Source organism: Saccostrea cucullata, unplaced genomic scaffold, assembly GCF_032062105.1.
Source record: "Saccostrea cucullata isolate Sc308-1 unplaced genomic scaffold, CSIRO_AGI_Scuc_v1 ctg6600, whole genome shotgun sequence".
NCBI lineage: Eukaryota > Metazoa > Mollusca > Bivalvia > Ostreida > Ostreidae > Saccostrea > Saccostrea cuccullata.
The window spans coordinates 25,450-44,818 of record NW_026937228.1 but is presented as its reverse complement, the minus strand read 5'-3'; the positions used below and the strand labels follow the sequence as shown (position 1 = coordinate 44,818).

Genomic DNA, 19,369 nt, shown 5'->3' with positions numbered 1-19,369 from the left:
AATTCATCTGATTATACGTACTCAACAATCAACAATCGTAACAGTACGTGTAACCGACTCAGACGAGTACATTGTTGATTTAACCCGATTCGGCCATTTTTCAGCCTTATTTCGGAAGCAATTAAAGTGCTGAGAACGCTATTATCTGTTTTATTAAAGCTGTAATCTTTAATTTATAGAGGGGGTTGTACATGTACCTCGAGCTCCTACAAAAGAGGTCATGCTATTGTTATGCTATTATTCATATTTCATTGTATAATGAAGGATCAATAGTCGTTCTGACTACTATAAAACAACTTATTCAGAGGCCTCTAACAACCAGAAACTAGTCTACGGACATCGAAACTAACCTTAACATGGTTACATGTAATTAGTCATACGATTAATAAAGAACGAATGATTAATTAAGAACAATTACTGTCGACAATTAGTATACAGCCCTTTTTTCACTTCTCAGGTTTCAATGGGAGATACGCACCCACACCCACTTCCTCACCCCTTAAACAACCCCTACACACCCTCACATAAATATATACAAAGACAGATCCAAGGCAGGCGCATAAGGCATGCGCCAACTCCCCTGCCCTTTCCCCCGTTTGAATTTATTGTTTATAATATATATATATATATCCATTATCCTACAATCAAGGGGAAAAATCTGTTATTTGTAAAAAATTGCCAGATTCCGGGGGCAAAGTCCTCAAAACCACTAAGGCCTTGCCCTAGGACCCACTGGGGGCTTCAGTGAGGCTCCCGGACCCCCTCTTCCTTCTACTGCGTCCTCCCATTACGAAATTCCTGGATCCGCCACCGATTATATTTTATATATACATGTATGTCAAACGTTTGTAAAATGAAGAGTTTGTTATCTAGACACATGGAAAAGTCTCTAATTCTTGAAAACTCCCAACAAGGCCAATACATGTATATGCTCCTGAATTGGCCATATAGATAAGAATCACTCCGGCATGTAGACTGGAATTGATGCTTTTTATATCTGTTGACATCGGTTTTGATCACCATGTAGTGTTTAATATATTCGTCATTATTTTGATTCTTTCCAACAGGCTTTTGATTTATTTGTGGAATGCAGCTTCAGGCTTTTTATGTTATCTTCTTTATTGTTTTTTTTTTATGATTGATTCAATGAACGTATCTTCTTTAATGTTATTTCACGATCAAGAAAATGGAATCAGGAGTTAACTTTCCTCTAATGCTATTTTTACTTTTTTAGGAGTGATATAGGGCCAACAATCTCTTTCTAACAAAACTTTAAAGATATGTACTTACAAAGCTATGGGCAATATAGCCCTATATACAAATATTTGATGAATCAGATCGATAATAGCAAACTGTACGTGGGATCATACGTCATTCTATGCTGGAATGATTTCAATTAACGAAAGAAAAAAATATAAATACTCTCTTAATCAATAACTTGGCACTTGGATTTAAATCCACATTTTCACATTAGATTTAAAGGAGGTGATATAAGGGGTTCTTTTTTGGATGCGTTACTTAAATATATGCGATAGAGGATAACTAACAATGACATTGTATGATAAATGTGATGACAAACTTTCCCGTCGTCAACTTCCCTAATTGATATTAGTAGCAATATTAATATATTCCGCTATCTTTTGCACATGTAACCTAATTAAAATTAGATCTTTAGTCCACTCCAGTTTGATCGCTACACAAAGTGAAACTGGAGCGGATCAAAGATCTGATTTCAATTAGATTGCTACACATGGTATCTCTGCTAACTTATTCGCTTCATAAGAGCATGTTCAAAGTGCGATCAATATTAAAACTTTCATACGCTACTCAATAAAAAAGATATTGTAATTTGGATATCAACGGTCAGCAACATTTCGTTAATTCTATTCTGATTATAATTTAATATAATAATATGTAATTTTACCTGATTTAAGTAAATATTCCGATCACACGGTCGTATTTTGACTGAATTGTTTCCTATCAAATGTTAGACCTTTGTTTTATACAATATTTATCTACGCAATTGTCCACATACTTTACCAATGCATACGGCTTACAGCATGTGTGACCTGTCAACAGGGGGTGTTTATTTCTTTAAGGTAACTAATCCCTTCTCAGGAATTTCCGGGAGTCCTTGCTTTTGCTGAATTTCCAAAATTACATGTATATTGTTTGTATGAAATATTATGAGACCGATCTCTGTTTGTTTCTTTTTCCTTAGCGATTAAATCCCCCCTTTATTGTAGGTTGCTCAATTTACGCCCCCCTAAAATGGAGAGAAAAAGTATACATATATTTATGAACAAATGTACATGTATTCACATTATCATGTAAAAAATAAATCCAATTAAAATATACATATATTAATGAAAATTATTCCAAATAGCCGCCCAGAGTTAAATTATATGTATGTGCAGTATTATTACGTAATTAAGTAAGGAGTAAAAATTGATTCATATAAGGACAGTTGGTCCAAACCATTGTTTCTGAAGAGGAAAATTAAAATTATGTAACAGTTTTGAAAAATTAAATAACGCCTTAGATTTTTTCTTCTTAAACTTGGAAAATGAAAGACCTATCACATTTCACCCAAGGCTCACAACTAGTGATCATGGTTATATTATTAATTTTTTTTATTTACCCTCTTTTTTCTTCAAAAATTGTCCTTAGGAATACAAAATGAATTGATAATATAGTAATTCAATTACCTGTTGTATTTTCTTGAATGAAAAATGACATTTAGAAAATATTAGTTGATGCTTCAATAAGATTACATATAGGACAAATCACACTCAGTGAAGGTTTACAGATGAAAATAAATTTCAGAAAATAAAAGGTTGGTGTTTAAAATTTTATGAGGAAAAGCGAAGTCTGAAATCTGATAAAAAAATTACATAGGCCAACTTTAACCGTTTTACTTTCCCTTATGCACTTGGTGAGGGGATGCCCCACTTTTCGGTATAGTCTTGCTTAGAATCGGTTTTCAAATTTTGGCAAAATTGCAAAACCAAATACAAAATGAAGTGCTTGGAATCTTATTTCATGGACTATTAAGTTTATCTTAAATTACACTTACTCAACAATCAACAATCGTACATGTAACAGTACGTGTAACCGACTCAGACGAGTAAATTGTTGATTTACCCCGAGTAGGCCATATATTTCAGCCACATTTTGGAAGGAATTCAAGTGCTGAGAGCGCTATTTTCTTATTTATTTAAGCTGTAATCTTGAATTTATAGAGGGGGTTGTCCACGTACCCCTAGCTACACAAAAGATCATTTATATTTCTTGTATAATGAGGGATCAATGCTCGTTCTGACTAGTTATTCAGAGACAACTTCATTCAATTTCAGAGGGCTCTAACAACCAGAAACTAGTCCGCGTACGTCGGAACCATCATTAACATGGTTAATTAGTCATACGATTAATTAAGTACACATGATTAATTAAGAACAGTTCCTGTTGACAATTTATTAAGTACACCCCATCTTGGCATCCATTTTGTACACCAATTTGGGAGATACTTTCGAAACAAGTTTCATTGCACTCCACAAGGCGTAACTTAATGAATCCTATATATGCCCCTGAAGAATTAAATTGAAGAAATGCGCTGTTATATTCCAATATGCTTAAGTTCTTTTCATTTAAGTTATGTTTTACTAAAACGAAACCGTTTTCATATCAGAAAACATAAAGAAATATTTGTTGCATAATTATTTTATTTGAAATGATTAGAGCCTAAAAAATAAAGAAATTTAATACATTAAAAGGTCTTAAAATTGGTTCTGTTTGTAATCATGTCCGCCTTATTAAAGACAGGTTTACTTTCATTTTTAAATTGAATTTCGAAATAGGTGTCTTTTAAACATGAAATTGATATATAGTTCTTATACTCTGTGAAAATGAGATTAACGACCCTAAATGAACATTATAGTAAAAATTCTTTTATATTTGAGTCGTGAGATATTGAAATAGAATTTTACCTAGACGTAGTTATCTTCCCTTATTCAGAGTATGGATCATTAAACTTAGTGCAATTCGTTTAAATTTATACAATCTAAGTATGATGGATATTGCTTAAAGTATGTATTTCGTATTCAAAGTATACAATTTCTGTTTCATTTGTTGATACTTTGAAGCCTATTATATATCACTGAACACCCTATACTAATTACTTTCAGGGTATTCAAAATAATTAGAATATTGATAATAGACTGATAATAAAAATATATGTCAAGCGATTTCATGTTAAACATTTGGAACGATTCAAGAGTATATCATCTTTATCAATGAGTCTCTAGAACTCTGGTGATTTAAAAAAAAACTGATTTCAAAGGATAGAATTCTATATCGTGTCCTTAAAAAAAGAGTTGTATTTGAGAGCAGCTTACACTGAGTTTCAAATTATCGACCAAAATGCACTCTTCTTTGCAGGTGAAAAAAAATCCATTGCAATATGGAATGCCATTCACAAGAATTTAAATAGGTGAAAAAATATAAGATTGAATGTGCACAGATATTTACAATGTTACAAAGCTTCAAACTGTGTGAAGTTTAGATTTTAACAACTTAAGTAAAAACGAACGGTTTGTCCTTGATAATAGTTGATTCCTCAACGTTTTTCAAAAAAAAATTTTATTTGTTTTCGAATATAACTAAATACTATATAGAATTTTACATGATTTCTGTTTTACGTTAAATATGATTGTGGATATGAATTAAACAAGAAGAAAATATCATGTGTATTATTTTTTCTTGTTGTTTGCGAGTTTTAAACTTATTTAAAAAAAACTTACCAAAACTTGCCAAAAGTACATTTGTATATGTTTACGGCTTTTTTGAAACTATGTAAAAATAATAAAAATGAAATTAAGATACTTCTGTTGTATTTGTTAAAGCGGCAATACGGCTGCAAATTGGGTGCTTTTTCATTCAAATTTACCCAATATATCATTCAGGAATAAGTTAAAAAGATGAAGTATGCATTTTGCGAAAAATAAATATTCTCTCCTTATACAAAATTAACGTAATAAGAACGATAGGGTAAAGACCTGTCATTTTCTTTTTTCATTAAAATTTTTGTTTCTCTTATCAAAAAAGACGAGTAGCAGATTTATTAAAAGTGAGCTCTATAATATTTCATTAATTTTTTTTTCTTAATTTAAAAGAAAGTCGGAGTTAGCTCTCTTGCAATAAACTTCAACATTTTCATAAGGAGAAGAATAATCAATCGATGTCTTGTTTATCAAATAAAAAAAATAAAATTGTTTAGAGGGAGGGGTATATATCAATTAAAAGCAGCTAGCAGTAAGCAGTTGGATATCATATATATGAAGTTCCTTACTCCTAAGTTTGGATGTTTGACTTCAATAGATTACTCAAGTATGCAAATTTTTAACGTTAACATATAAATTTTTGCAGTAGAATTGATCTTCGTAAAAATGAAAACAATTGACTACTAAACTTTTTCGTAAAGGAAATGCTTGCTTAGAGATCAATTCAATATGTAACTTTAACTTTATACGTTGGTTTATCGATTTAAACTCCCAATACATATTTTGTGTATGGACTTTCCCTATCAAAAATTAAAGGGCCAAGCAGATTATGCTGTATAGAAATACTACTGGTCATTTTCACAAAAGATTAATAATACACAATGGCTTGTCCTCAACAAAGGTAGAAAAAAATAGCCTTATCAAATTGTAAAGAAATTTCATTGATTGAAAGATCTTACAAAGATGAGCGTGGTTTTTTACGACATCTTACACTGCTATGGTTGAGAATTATTTTACTACCTCTGACGCTGATATGGATGAAATCTTATTTGATGTTTCAGAAAATATGAAATATTATTATTTATTTTTCCTTTTAAGATAAGGACCGGATTAATATATGTTCATCAATGTAAAAAATTAAATTCATTTTAATCGTGTCTTTTAATATAGAATGGGACATTTTTAAATGTGGAAAGGCTGAATGTTTTTAATGTACATTTTATTACATTTGAATGCAAGAAAGTACATATACATGTGTTCACATACAAGTCACCGGAAAGCTTTCAATAAGATGACATTTCGTGGAATATAATGGAAGGTAAGGTTTTGATGGTGTATATAATAAAAACACAGTAAAGTGATTTAATGTTATGATTTTTTTCCATTACATGCATGTAACTACAATGTTGATTTTTAGGGGGCCAAAATTGGACCTTATCATATATACTTCTTTAAATTTAAAGTACCGGGTACTAAATATATGATGTAAGCATTGTTGTATTTGATATAAGTTTCTTTTAAATTAATTATAGAAATGCCTAATTATATTTACTAATTAAATAACTTACTATAAAAAAATAGCAGGTCATGATAATGTTTTTTTTTTTTTTTTTTTTTTTTTTTGTCAAAATGCATTGTTATGTGAAAGAAATAATAACCGATTTAAAAATAATTAAAAGAAATGATTAAATTGCAGGTTATTTTCATTTTCCTTGGACTTCAGTTCTATTCACGATGAACTGCAACCAGCATCAAAAAGCCATCATCCTATTCATACTTGGATGCTTATGCCTTGTTTTGATGAAGTACAATTCCTTCATTTTTTACAGAGATTTGGAACGTGATTTCAAATTTGTAAGGAACTTCATTGAAGCACGAAATGTTACATCAATTGATAGCATTTTACAACAAACCAAACCCACTCCAAAGTCAGAAACAAATGTAATTTTTTCAAAAATCTGGAAGCATTTGCGGAAGCCTCATACATACAGTCCTTTTCCAGAACCAGTTGACTAACATTACTCCCAAGCAGGTCAAGATATAGCTGTGTATAACATATTTCCAAAGAAAAACGGATTTTTTATAGAAATGGGAGCTTTTGATGGTAAGGTTCATTCTAATACCTTGTGGTTGGAGAGAAAACAAAAATGGACAGGATTGCTGATAGAAGGAAACCCATTATCATGTCCGTACATTGACCGTGTCAAACGCAACGCCTGGCGTCTGTGCGCATGCGTGGCACGTGAAAATGAAACAACGTTTATAGAAGGTGGTGAACTAGGGGGTTCTGAAAAAGATATGGCAGGGAGTCACGTCATTCAATTAAAAGGGTATAAAAGGACCAAAGTACCTTGTTTTCAATTAATTGACGTATTACAATTAATCGGTGTTTTCCACATTAATTACTTTTCGTTGGATGTTGAAGGCGGGGAAATGGCGGTGCTAAACAGCATGAGAGAGCAGTTGATTTCTAGACAAATAATCGTTGATGTTTGGACTATTGAATATCGAGCTTGGGCAGGTCCAAGATTTGATTGGGCTAAAGGAAAGGAAAATCTGGCAAATTATCGAGCTTTTTTTGAAAAAATAGGAGGATACGTCGAACACTCACAATTGGCTTACGAGTCACGTACGCTAAAAGATGGTCACTATCTTGATGTTGTATTTATTTATATACAGACATGGTGTAAAGGTCATAGTTCACTTCCATATGGCAAAACAAAGTGTTGACCATTACCTTATTAAAGCATATCACACGAAATACAATATTGTCAATATTTTTCTTAGCTTCAAGAAAGAAAAACCTAAATATTTTCTTCAAAATCTTGTAAGCTTCCTCTGAATCTAACATAAATAAGATCTAGTGTACCTGTAGGTCACCTAAATAAGTAAGATGTACATCACCTATTGCAATGCAATCAGCAATTTTTGGTTGACTCCATACAAGCCTCGGACGTGGTTGGTGGAGGAATATGTGTGAAATCGGTGCATTTCTCTAAACTGTCTTTAAACTCATTTCATAATGTTGCTCTGTATAAAGGACAGCACAGACGTTTCTTGTCTAGTAATTTTTTTTTTTTGCATTTTGGTTGCTTCCAATCTATTAACTAAGGATGAAACATAGTGTTGGGCATGCCACAAAGTAACTCAAATTGCAAATTTGGATCACACAATTATATTAGCGATATGGTAGAACACCGTCTTAGCTCTGTGTGTGAGTCCAAAGCCGACCTAGAAGATTCAATTCCTTGTAATAAACATTAACACAAGACATGATAGTGCAAAGGCATCTTAGTAGATAATCTTACAAGTTTTTAAAGAACTTTTACTTTTGACATATTTTTCTACCCACATTGGACTTTGAAATATAATGTAATTATATCATTATAATTTCAATGGTTGTATTTAATTTTTTTTTAATATTTCAATGGATGTACCGTATTTGATTGTATTTAAATAAAAATATGTCTTGCCTTGTCTTCATTTTATTTAACAATTTTACATCTAACATTCCCCTTTAAACAGTGGAAAACCTACTCTTCATGAAGCATTCAAAAGATTAAGTAAAACACACACACGCAACTTGCTACAAATTCAGTCGTCAAATCAAACCACCCCTTACAAGGAACTGGATACGATATACGGAACATATGTTAAAACTGGATCTTTCATTGCAGCCAACTCTTCTTCTGTGGTGTAATAATGACCTTGTCAGCAAATACTATCTCTCATTAAGTCGCATGCTGACTGACTTTTCCAGATTAATTGCTAGGTCATGGTTAACACAATGCATTGTCTACGGATTTTACCATTTGAGTGGCCATGAGAGAAAGAAGCATAGGGGTAAGGGTGTCCAGACGATTGGGGATGCTTGCTCCTCCATGGCACTTGATCCCACTTCCAATTTTCAATAATTCGTGATTGCGCTGATCCTGATTTTTATTGTTTCATTTTTTTGCTTGGTTACTGTTCGTTATTTTTATTTCTAACTGAATTCAAAACCAACAATAACCATACATACATGGTATTAATTAATCTAAGTATTCATAGATAACTGTACAGATAATGTATCTTTTAAAGCACTGATTCTATGTTTATTCTAAAATCTTAGCCAGCGAATCGCAAAACAAAATACATCATATCAGATAATTGCTGTGTAATATCAATATCCAGACTGGAAAGAATAATGATCTGAGTTAAACAATTATCAATTTGGATCGTGGGTTCAATTTACAGTAGTAACCAAAGATTTCTTTCACTCAGAGAAGTTGATTCTTTTTCCTTTTCAAAGACAATATTTTGAGTAATATTTCAGATCGATGTATTAAATTTTAAATATGACATTAAAAGAGAATTTATATTAAAAAAAACAGCTGATAATCTAAAGCTCAGCATAAAAATAATATCAAAATTTAGTCAATACTCATCTTCATAATTTTCACGATCATCTTCAACTTCCTCATCAAGTCTCGTAACCGTAATATACCGGTATTTGGAATATTAACTTCTTACATTATTAAGTTTATATTCAATTTTTATTTAAGTCGCTCTTGTGGCGCAGTGGTAAGAATATCTGCTTTAGAAAAACACGGAGTAAGGAGTTGATCCTTAATTACGTCGCGAGTTTGAATCTCACTGTAGAATAAAGAAGTTGGTCTTTTGGATGAGACCGATTAAACTGAAGTCCCATTTTGTAGTTGATGCTAACACGAAAAAGATACTTCACTTTTGGTGCTTAGCATAGGGAAAAAAAAATGTGCAGTTCTCTGTCGTCAAGTGGAGGCGTCTCCAAACGATTAAAAAGTTCTTGAGAGGGACGTTCAATTACAATCAAACATTTGTTATTCCTAAGTCATCCTTATAATCTTTCCAATTTTCAACAGCCTAGTATGTTTTTATCTTTACATTAACAAAATATGAACAGATTCTAAACTATTTAAACTGTCTTATGATTTATTCCATTTACAGTCACATACTAATAATCATAGTAAATGTGATTATTATTAGACGGATATCATGAAAAAAAAATCACATATACCGGTATCTTGAAAACTTACCCTGGTATGTTAATTGTAATATCAATATCATGAAAAAAAGCAGAAGTAAAATAAAAAATAATATAAATTCAGGACTTTAATCCATATCAACTATATAATAACAGTACTCTGTAATAGTGCTTACAGTTTTGTCATTTATAATTTAGATGAACTTAGATTATAGCAGCCAGATATGAATTCAACATATACATTAGTATGAATGACAAATTCAATGTTTCATATTAACATGTCTAATGTTGACACAAAAATAAATATGAAAATTTTGTCTTATTTTCGGCAATCAGGGCCATTGAGCAGTGAGGGATCTTTTTCGTGCCAGCACCTACTGCGACACGGGACCTCGATTTATACGGTCTCATCCAAAATACCTGTCTCAACATCCCACAGTGGGATTCTAACCCGCAACGAAAGAATCAACTCCTTATTTCGCGACTCTAGAGCAGACCCTCTAGCCAATGCGCCATGAGGGTGTTTTGACAGGCAGACTGTAATAATTAGATAGGTATTATGATATACAGATATCAGGTATGTTGTCGAAAAAGGTTCGATCAGTTTCTTAGATACATTTAGGTGCATCATTTCTTTTCAACGCCGCGAGAAGTACCCCGGTAAGTTTGATACAATGATTAATTTAATTTTCTGTTAATCCTTTTATTATAATGCCAGTATGATATGTAATTACAGATTCGTTTTATTTGACAGTTTAAAGATTTTTTTATTTAGACAAATTAGAGAAATGAATTTAAAAGATACGAACTACGAAACATGCGAACAAAAATATGTTAATGCTATCATATATATTACCATGTATATGCTGTATGATCAGTTGTTATCAATATTTTATGATTGCGCAAACATGTAGACTTGAGGCAAAACACATAATTATTATCAAGAAAGACCTTTCTTTTGACAACATATTTCCTGAACATGTAAGACATTTATGAAAAATGAATAATTTATTATTCATTTATTACTTAGGATCCGAAATTAGGAAAAAAAATTAAAGGTCTGCCAGTCTGATAGTTTTTGGCCACATGCTTAATGCTTTATGTTTCTATGATTATGTCGATTAATTTATTGCACGAATTATTTTTAACAAAAAATCATTTTCCACTAAGCGGTGAATTCAAAAAAGAAATAATTAGAAGAAAAAAATGAGCGATAGACATAGCATGTTAAATGGATTTTTTATGGCCAAAACTTAAATTTAAAATTAAGAATAAATTGTAAATATTTATTTCCAAATTAGAAATGAAATAAAGTAGAATTAATGTAACATAAAATATATACACTTTACATTAGAATTTAAAATAAATCCTATTCTTCTAAAAATTATATTGATGGAGTAGTTTTGAAATCCTTATTTGAATGTTTTTTTTCTTTCAATATGGAGAATTTTGAGAAATAGAAAGGATAAATGATTATCAATGTGAAATTGTTTTCTTCTGGATATAATGCATTTCATCCAAACGTATTGCATGCAAATCTCAGGAAATCTCAAAATCAGCTTTAGATGGAAGGTAAGGAATTAATGGTCTAGAGCATAACAAACTATAGTGCAAATATAGAAAATGTTTTAAAATTAAGATTTTTTATTTCAAAGAAAATAATTAAACCTGAAGATACTAAAATGGGGTGCAAACGTAGTTGCATATGATGAACGTTTCATTTTAAAACTAATTATAATGATGTCTTGCGTGGTTATCAAAGGCCATGATAACGTTCATTTGTCCAAATATACAATGATGTTAAAAAAATAAAGAAATTTAAAATTATGAATTCAATTGCAGAATATAATTATCTCCCTTGGAGTAAAGTTCCATTGAAATGAGGTGGTATCGGCATCGAAAAGCAGCGCACTTATTTCTACTTGGATTCGTCATCCTTGTTTGGATGGGATTCAGATCCCTAGTTGTTGACAGAGATTGGAACGTGATATCAAATTAAGCATTATATTGATTTAGAAGTTTGAAAGTAGTTTGAAATCTTTATTTTTACAGTAAGATTACAATTACCGTCTTTTTCAAGTAAAATAGTCATATTTGGAACAGCTAGAGTGTCGGTCTCTTTGGTGTCTACAATCTCAAACTAACCAGGATATATCGTATCGTATCGACATAAGAATTGAAATAACCATATTGTTAATTGACAATACGTCGAGTAATGTACCTGTCAAGTTAAAAATGTCCTAAAACAAAGGAATACAGTTGTAGATACATGTAGATATGGCACAGAAAATTGAAAGGTGGACGATAATTTCGAAGGTAAGGGACCAATACTATAGAGATATGTTTTCCTAATTATATGTGTGATCTTTCTTATGTACAAGTGTTGCCCAAAGACTTCGAGGATGAAGGTCTTTTTCCTTAAAGTCTTCATTGACAACATCTTGATATAGACCACAATCTTATAAATATATAATGTTCAATCCGCGGAATTTTACAAAATACAATTAAAATGTATGCAGTGATAATTATTTTTTTAATTAAAATTTTACCTTGCTCCAGGCCACCATCATAAGTCTGATAATAAGTCATAAATTTAGTTATATATTTTAAATTGAATAAAATTTTAAATTTTGCAATTCATATTTTAAAAGGGTAATGAATTTGCTAATGAAAAATTTCGATGACTCTACGTTCTTTAAAATTATAGGTTGTCCGCGAACTTTACGGACAACCCTCTTAAAGATTTAATGTGCAGACAAACGCTTATTGTGTTTTTATACCGAATCGCATACCGAATTATGCCGAATCACAAAGTGAATGGAATGATATTAATGATTTATCGATATGTCTAAAGTCCTTCTGGAGATTTTTGATTCACATGGTGATGCTCCGACTTGCCGACTGAGAGCTGCAAATTAAGTCGTACACACATCACTCTGTGTTATTGAACAGGGAGGAATTTTTCATGTCAGCAGCTACCGTGATACGGAACATCGGCTTATACAGTCTCATCCGAACTTATTAGGGTCTTAATTTCGGAGCATAATTTGATGACATATGCAAAATACTATGTGACCTAAATGTACAACAAACCTAAAAGCCAGAAGATCCTCTGTCAATACTGACAACAAACTTTTAAACACATGAAAAATATCTTTACAAACTACGAAAAAAGTTGTTTAATATATCAAATATATAACCACAAAAATATTCACATCTCTGTGCCAATTCACGGGTATCAAAGGCAATACAAGTCATCCAAACGCGCATTTGCACCAGCTTATTGCCTTGTTGAATCCTTGACATATATAATTAGTCGGTTCTTGGTGACAATATAATATCTGGGAAAGCCTGACAGTACAACCTTCTTTCTTGTACAGAATTTCATAGAATCTGGCTGCTTGAGGTACATTGAAAATATTATATGAAATGTGTATTTTTAAAAAAAATAATTTGCCAAAGAAAAAAATCCTAAAAATTCAGATAACAATATTCTAAAATCATTTTTTTATCTATTGAGTGAACGTTGAGTCATTTCTAAAAAAAAAAGCTTTCCAATTACATTATGTAAATGCAATACTGTATGATATAACTCTGATCATTCCTCCTTGCAGGCTCATTCTCCTAGGGACTGGGGGCATTAGGGACCGAAATAAAAGTGATTTCGTGTCAAGTTTGTTGTGTATTTATCGAACAGTCTGATTTCTCCAAAACCACATTTTAGTTGCAGTAGCACAAGGACAACAGGGCACCGTGTTATTGCATTTACTATTACAATGAAACTAAAAACATGCAAATAAAATATTTTGAAAGAAATAAATTCACAAAAAGCATTTAATTTTGTCCAGAAATATTATTAAATCAAACGCAAGATTATATATTTACCAACAATGTACTAGAAAGCACACAATTGCATGTATGACATGTTACATATTTCAAATTTTAAAAGTCTTTATTTTTTCATACGGCGATTTAGTTAGAAATTACCCGAATTTTCAAAGAAGTAGTCAACGGAAAGACGAAATTCTTGAAGAAAAGAAATATGGCAAACTTGAGTCCACATATCATGAGGCGCCATTGTATTGTCAAGTCCTATATTTAACTATCAAAAAAGGCAATGTGCAGAGGAAATGATCCCAGTAATTAAACATTAACTGACGTCGGCACCATTGTTCATTAAGAGTTGTACCGTTCTTGCATGTCCATTCTGACGAGCTATATGAAGAGGACTGGTTCCATTCTTATTACACGAATTGATGTCGGCAACGTTGTTCAGTAACAGTTGTACCGTGCTATCATGTCCATTTTGACAAGCTATATAAAGAGGACTTACATCTTTTTTGTTACATAAATTGATGTTGGCACCATTGTTCAGTAACATCTGCACTGTGCTATCATGTCCTTTATGACAAGCTACTAAAAGGGGACTGTTTCCATTCTTCTCACATAAATTGATGTCAGCACCGTTGTTCAGTAAGAGTTGCAATATGCTATCATGTCTATTAACACAAGCTATCAAAAGGGGACTTGTTCCATTCTTGTTACATAAATTGACGTCTGCACCGTTGTTCAGTAACAAATTTACTTTTCTTTCATGTCCTTTATAACAAGCTATGTAAAGAGGACTGTTTCCATTCTTTTCACATAAATTGATATCGGCACCTTTTTTCAGTAACAGTAGCACCGTGTTATCATGTCCATTTTGACTAGCTATATAAAGAGGACTTGCACCTTTTTTGCTACATAAATTTATGTCGGCACTGTTGTTCAGTAACAATTGAACGGCGCTTTCATGTCCTTCATGACAAGCTATTAGAAGAGGAGTTATTCCATTCTTCTCACATAAATTTATGTCGGCACCGTTGTTCAGTAACAGTTGTACCGTGCTATCATGTCCATTTTGACAAGCTATTAGAAGTGGACTTGCACCTATTTTGCTACATAAATTGATATCAGCACCATTGTTCAGTAACATCTGCACCGTGCTATCATGTCTATTTTGACAAGCTATATAAAGGGGACTGTTTCCATTCTTATTACATAAATTGATGTCGGCACCGTTGTTCAGTAACAATTGTACCGTGATTCCATGTCCTTCATAACAAGCAAAATAAAGAGGACTGTTTCCATTCTTCTCACATAAATTGATGTCAGCACCGTTGTTCAGTAACAGTTGCACTATGCTATCATGTCTATTAATACAAGCTATCAAAAGGGGAGTTCTTCCATTCTTTTTACATAAATTGATGTCGGCACCGTTGTTCAGTAACAACTGTACTGTTCTTTCATGTCCTGCATAACAACCTGTATAAAGAGGACTGGTTCCATCGTTGGTACACAAATTGATGTCGGCACCGTTGTTCAGTAATAGTTGTAGCGTGCTATCATGTCCATTTTGACAAGCTATATAAAGAGGACTGACTCCATCATTATTACATAAATTTATGTCGGCATCATTTTTCATTAAGCAAATAATGGATGCATTCCGTCTTTCTCCCTCACTTGTGTCCGTTTTTATTCCAGCTTCCTTCAAGTGTTTTTCGTCATTCATAGCAGCTAATAGTAATGCATTCCAGTCGTTACTGATGAACTTGCTTACGTCTGCACCGAGTCGTACCAATTCCCCAATAATTAAAAAATTATGGAATATTGAAGCAACATGAATTGGTAACATTTCGCCCCATGATTCAATCATTACTGCTCGTTTATATTCATTGCAGAGATAATTCATTAAGTTTAAATTGCCATTTGCACACAGAGCAGAGAATATAGGGTATTCCATCAACTTTATTTCAGGGATACCTTTTAAGAAAAATGAAGAAATTTCATTATGACAAAATACGATTAGTCCGACCAAAGGACATATTTCATCTTGCAAATAAAGGAAATCAAGTCTTGAGAAAACAACACTTCCAAATGATTCTTTAAATTCCGATTTGTCTTTCTCACATTTAATTTTTACAAGAAGCTTTCTCGGCGAGTCCATCTTTTCTTTAAAAGATTTGATAACATTTTCTTCCCTTAAACATGGATTGAGTAGAACATCTACAAGGTGTTCTGTTTGCATGTCAATAATAAACCTGTCCACCAGATCGCCAGTGTACTCTTCAGGAAGGTAAACAGTGAAGGGATCACGATCTTCCTCTTTTGTATCGTCTTCAATCTTCATCCGACGTCTAAGAAAACCACTGTCAGCGTATCGTATCGTCTCTTGTGGACAATCAACTCCAAACACCAGAGTCGTTATTTCCATTATAAAGTCGTGAAGAAATTGGAAGGCATTTCCGACACGTTTGACATAAGATCCTCTCAGTTCATGTAGAGTACTACGAATGACTGAAATGTGTGTGTTCTCTTGTAGCTCACACATTCCTAAAATGTCCTTAAATTTCATCACAGAAATACCATCTTTTAAGATACTTTCTATTTTCAACTTGTTTTTAAAAGCTACTAACAAGATAAGAGAGCAAAATTTTTTCTTGTCTGTTTTCTTCCAAACTTCAATTTCCTTTTTAATAAATCTGTACGGATGTTTAAAGAAATTAACCCCTTTTTCTTTGTAGTTTGCCTCCCTTGAAAAGAGCTTACAAAGCAATGGGAAGTAAGCTTCTGTTTTGATTATTTCGGAAACAACGTCTTTGGATAAATCCAGATCCTGTGAATACTTATTAAAAATCGCTTTTTTCTCTTTAACAGTCAGTCCATTTGTTTTGTTGTCAATTTCTATTGCAGTGGATTCGTCCAATAAATTACCCTTGACTCTCTTGTCATAAAATACGCATCTTCTACATGATATCAATAATTTATTTTTCTTCAAGCAAATCTCCAGCGTTTTCTCTAAACTTTTCCATGAATGATATAAAATTTCATCTAAAGATTCCTTACCCAAAGGATCATTGAATACAAATAATATACGATCTGAGACTTTGGAAGAACATATCTTTTTAATCTCTTTCACCTTATCCACCGGCATGACATTCCATCCCCGCTCTTTCATTATGAGTGCAATATGTTGAATTATTGCAGATTTTCCGGAGCCAGAATTTCCAACCACAGTGATTAGGTTATGACGTTTAAGCTTTTCCTCAACCACTTCACTTGCTCTTGTAGGAATGAAGGCAATGTCATCTTCTTTCCAGTTGTCAAGAATTTCTTTTACCAGTGGGTTCTCTGTAACAGATGTGTACTTTTAAAATAAAAAAAGTGTAATAATGGATATATTCTGCCCTAGCCACATTTGTTTTTTTTGCAAAGAATTTTTAGGAAATATTTTCGAAAATGCTGATAATTAGAAATGTATTTATCAAATTTACGTTTGCATGAACTTCTAATCTCCGCCATGTATCGAACACTGTAAATATTATAAGTAATATTTTTTAATCACCTTTATTTTCGGATTTCGTTTTCAGTTCTAGCATATCCTGTTCTAAAGAAGATATCTTTTCCATCACACATTGGTTATTCTTATAATCCTCTTTAAGTTTTTCTATGACTGTTAATTCGTACTCCTCTTCCAAGGCCTGACTTTGAATATTACTCAGTCCAGACATGTAGTCCTTCTTTGTGTACGTTTGCAGTCTTTGGCAGATATCAATTATGAGAGACCACGTGTCATCAAAATCTGACTGTGGGATAGAAGCCGAGCTGATGTGTCCAGACATTTTGTTTCTTATCATCCTGATCCTCTCAATGTCGTCGCCGATCGTTGTTTCTCCGACTGACGGCATCGTGTTTCCACCCCAACCCTTTGTTGGAAGTGGAACCTTTGTGCATATGTTTCTTATCAGTGTATATAACAATGTAATATCAAATTCTTTATAACCATCTGTTTTTGCGCCTAAGAGGTAAAGTTCTTGCTCGGGGCGTATTTTCTTATAAATCGATGATGACTTCACTTTGTTGTAGACAAGACCAGGAGGTACCTCCATTTCTAAGACATCTCTACAGGCCTGGGTCAATTCTTCGTTAATTGCCATACCTAGTTTGGCAAACCTGGAACGGTCACCAGGGGCAGGTCCAGAAGCCATTTGTTGGTATTTTACAGTTTAAAAACACCCTGCAATGAAAATTCAACAATTTATTTATTTTATCAGTAATTAATATCTTACAATTTATTTATTAATCTTTTGATCATTTTTGTCATTTTGTATAAAATAAATGTGCTTTTCTGTCAGAGTAAAATATGTAAATAGAATTAATTTAATAAATAAATTTATTACAAAGAATAAATGGACTTTACGCCTTTTTTGCATTTTTTGCAATTCCTCCACCAAGCTATAAATGACATGAATCCAGAATAATTTACATAGAAAAAGCTATGTATACATTACTATAATAGATAAAAAAATTGTACAAAAGAAAAGCCCTGCTTTTATGAATCAAAATTGAAACAACGAAGCATTAGTCTCTGCATCCTTCATATGACATGTGCACAGAGTGGTTTTTGGGTAAAAATCATCAGTATGGATAAGAAGCGGGTCTATCGGTAAAATTAAGTATAAACGGAAATTGTCGTCTCTTTTTTTTTCCTTATAAGGTAAGGTTTGCTACTCTCTAAATTTTACGTGCTTTCGTTTGTGCATATGTCATATATCTATTCATTTGGGAAGATTAGCTTTTTCTTTTAACAGGGTTTAAAAAAATAATGTCCGCCCCGTGTTTTTTAGTAATAGACGGCAAATTTGAGGTATTTGCCGATTTACATGCTGAATTTTTTTTTCAATTCTAAAAGCGATACATTTTAAAAACTACCATATAATGAAAATAGCATGATTTATCATAATTTATTATTAATCTATCTTTAACAATTATTTCCGTTATTTAAGGTTTATATCTAGCATATGAACTGTGCCCACAAATTTATCAAATTGAGAAATAAATTCCTTTAATGATGCTTTATAAGATAAACTCGGTAAAATAAGGAGTATCGGGGCAATATATGTGGATGAATAATATGAAAAATCATATCTGAAACTGTCATTCTAAATGATAAATGAAGAAAACCAGTTAGGAATATGAGAATTTTTTTTTCAGAATCAGAAAAGGAAAACGTATTTATATAGCCTGCAGTCTCTCAAAAACTGGTACCATAAATGTTTTTAGTTTCTTCCTTAAAATGCTATCAAAACTGATACAGGTATTGGGATTATTTTTCTTTGATTTCAATTTGTATTCCATGATAATATCTTATTCCCTACATGTACACAATTCAATTAGATGTATAAAGTATGGGAAAGGAAATTTTAAAGTGATTACTGTAAATCTGGAAATTTTTGCTGTAGATAAATTTTTAGCAAATTTGCGAGTTCATTGCATTCGCAAAAATATTTTTTCTTAAAAATAATTCAACAATACGAAAATGTAAACAAAGCAATGGTCATTCGCAAAAGAACTACGAACTCTAACTCTTGATTCCCGGCTACATTTTGCACCCATTATATTCAAAATTAATGGCAATTTGGCCATTAAAACTTTAATACAAAGAACAGTTCAATGGTAATTGATTAGTCATTTTAATTCCAGCGCTAGGTAGTAAATTTTCCTGAATTCCAGCTCTTGAAAAAAAGGGGTTGAAGATATTTTCTAT

General features: G+C 32.1%; 1 protein-coding gene and 1 pseudogene across 1 annotated transcript; one reads left to right on the top strand and one right to left on the bottom strand.

Annotated features, from left to right (window-relative positions):
- The first annotated feature begins 5,659 nt into the window (after positions 1 to 5,659).
- LOC134247558 (uncharacterized) lies at positions 5,660 to 7,508 on the top strand (annotated as a pseudogene).
- A 5,123-nt stretch (positions 7,509 to 12,631) lies between these two features.
- On the bottom strand, positions 12,632 to 17,825 carry LOC134247557 (uncharacterized). The gene is made up of 3 exons (XM_062729900.1): positions 17,168 to 17,825; positions 14,711 to 16,953; positions 12,632 to 12,691 (listed from the first exon to the last, which is right to left on the bottom strand). The coding sequence occupies exons 1-3, from the start codon at positions 17,808 to 17,810 to the stop codon at positions 12,632 to 12,634; spliced, it is 2,946 nt and encodes a 981-aa protein (XP_062585884.1). The 5' UTR covers positions 17,811 to 17,825.
- Positions 17,826 to 19,369: the final 1,544 nt, after the last annotated feature.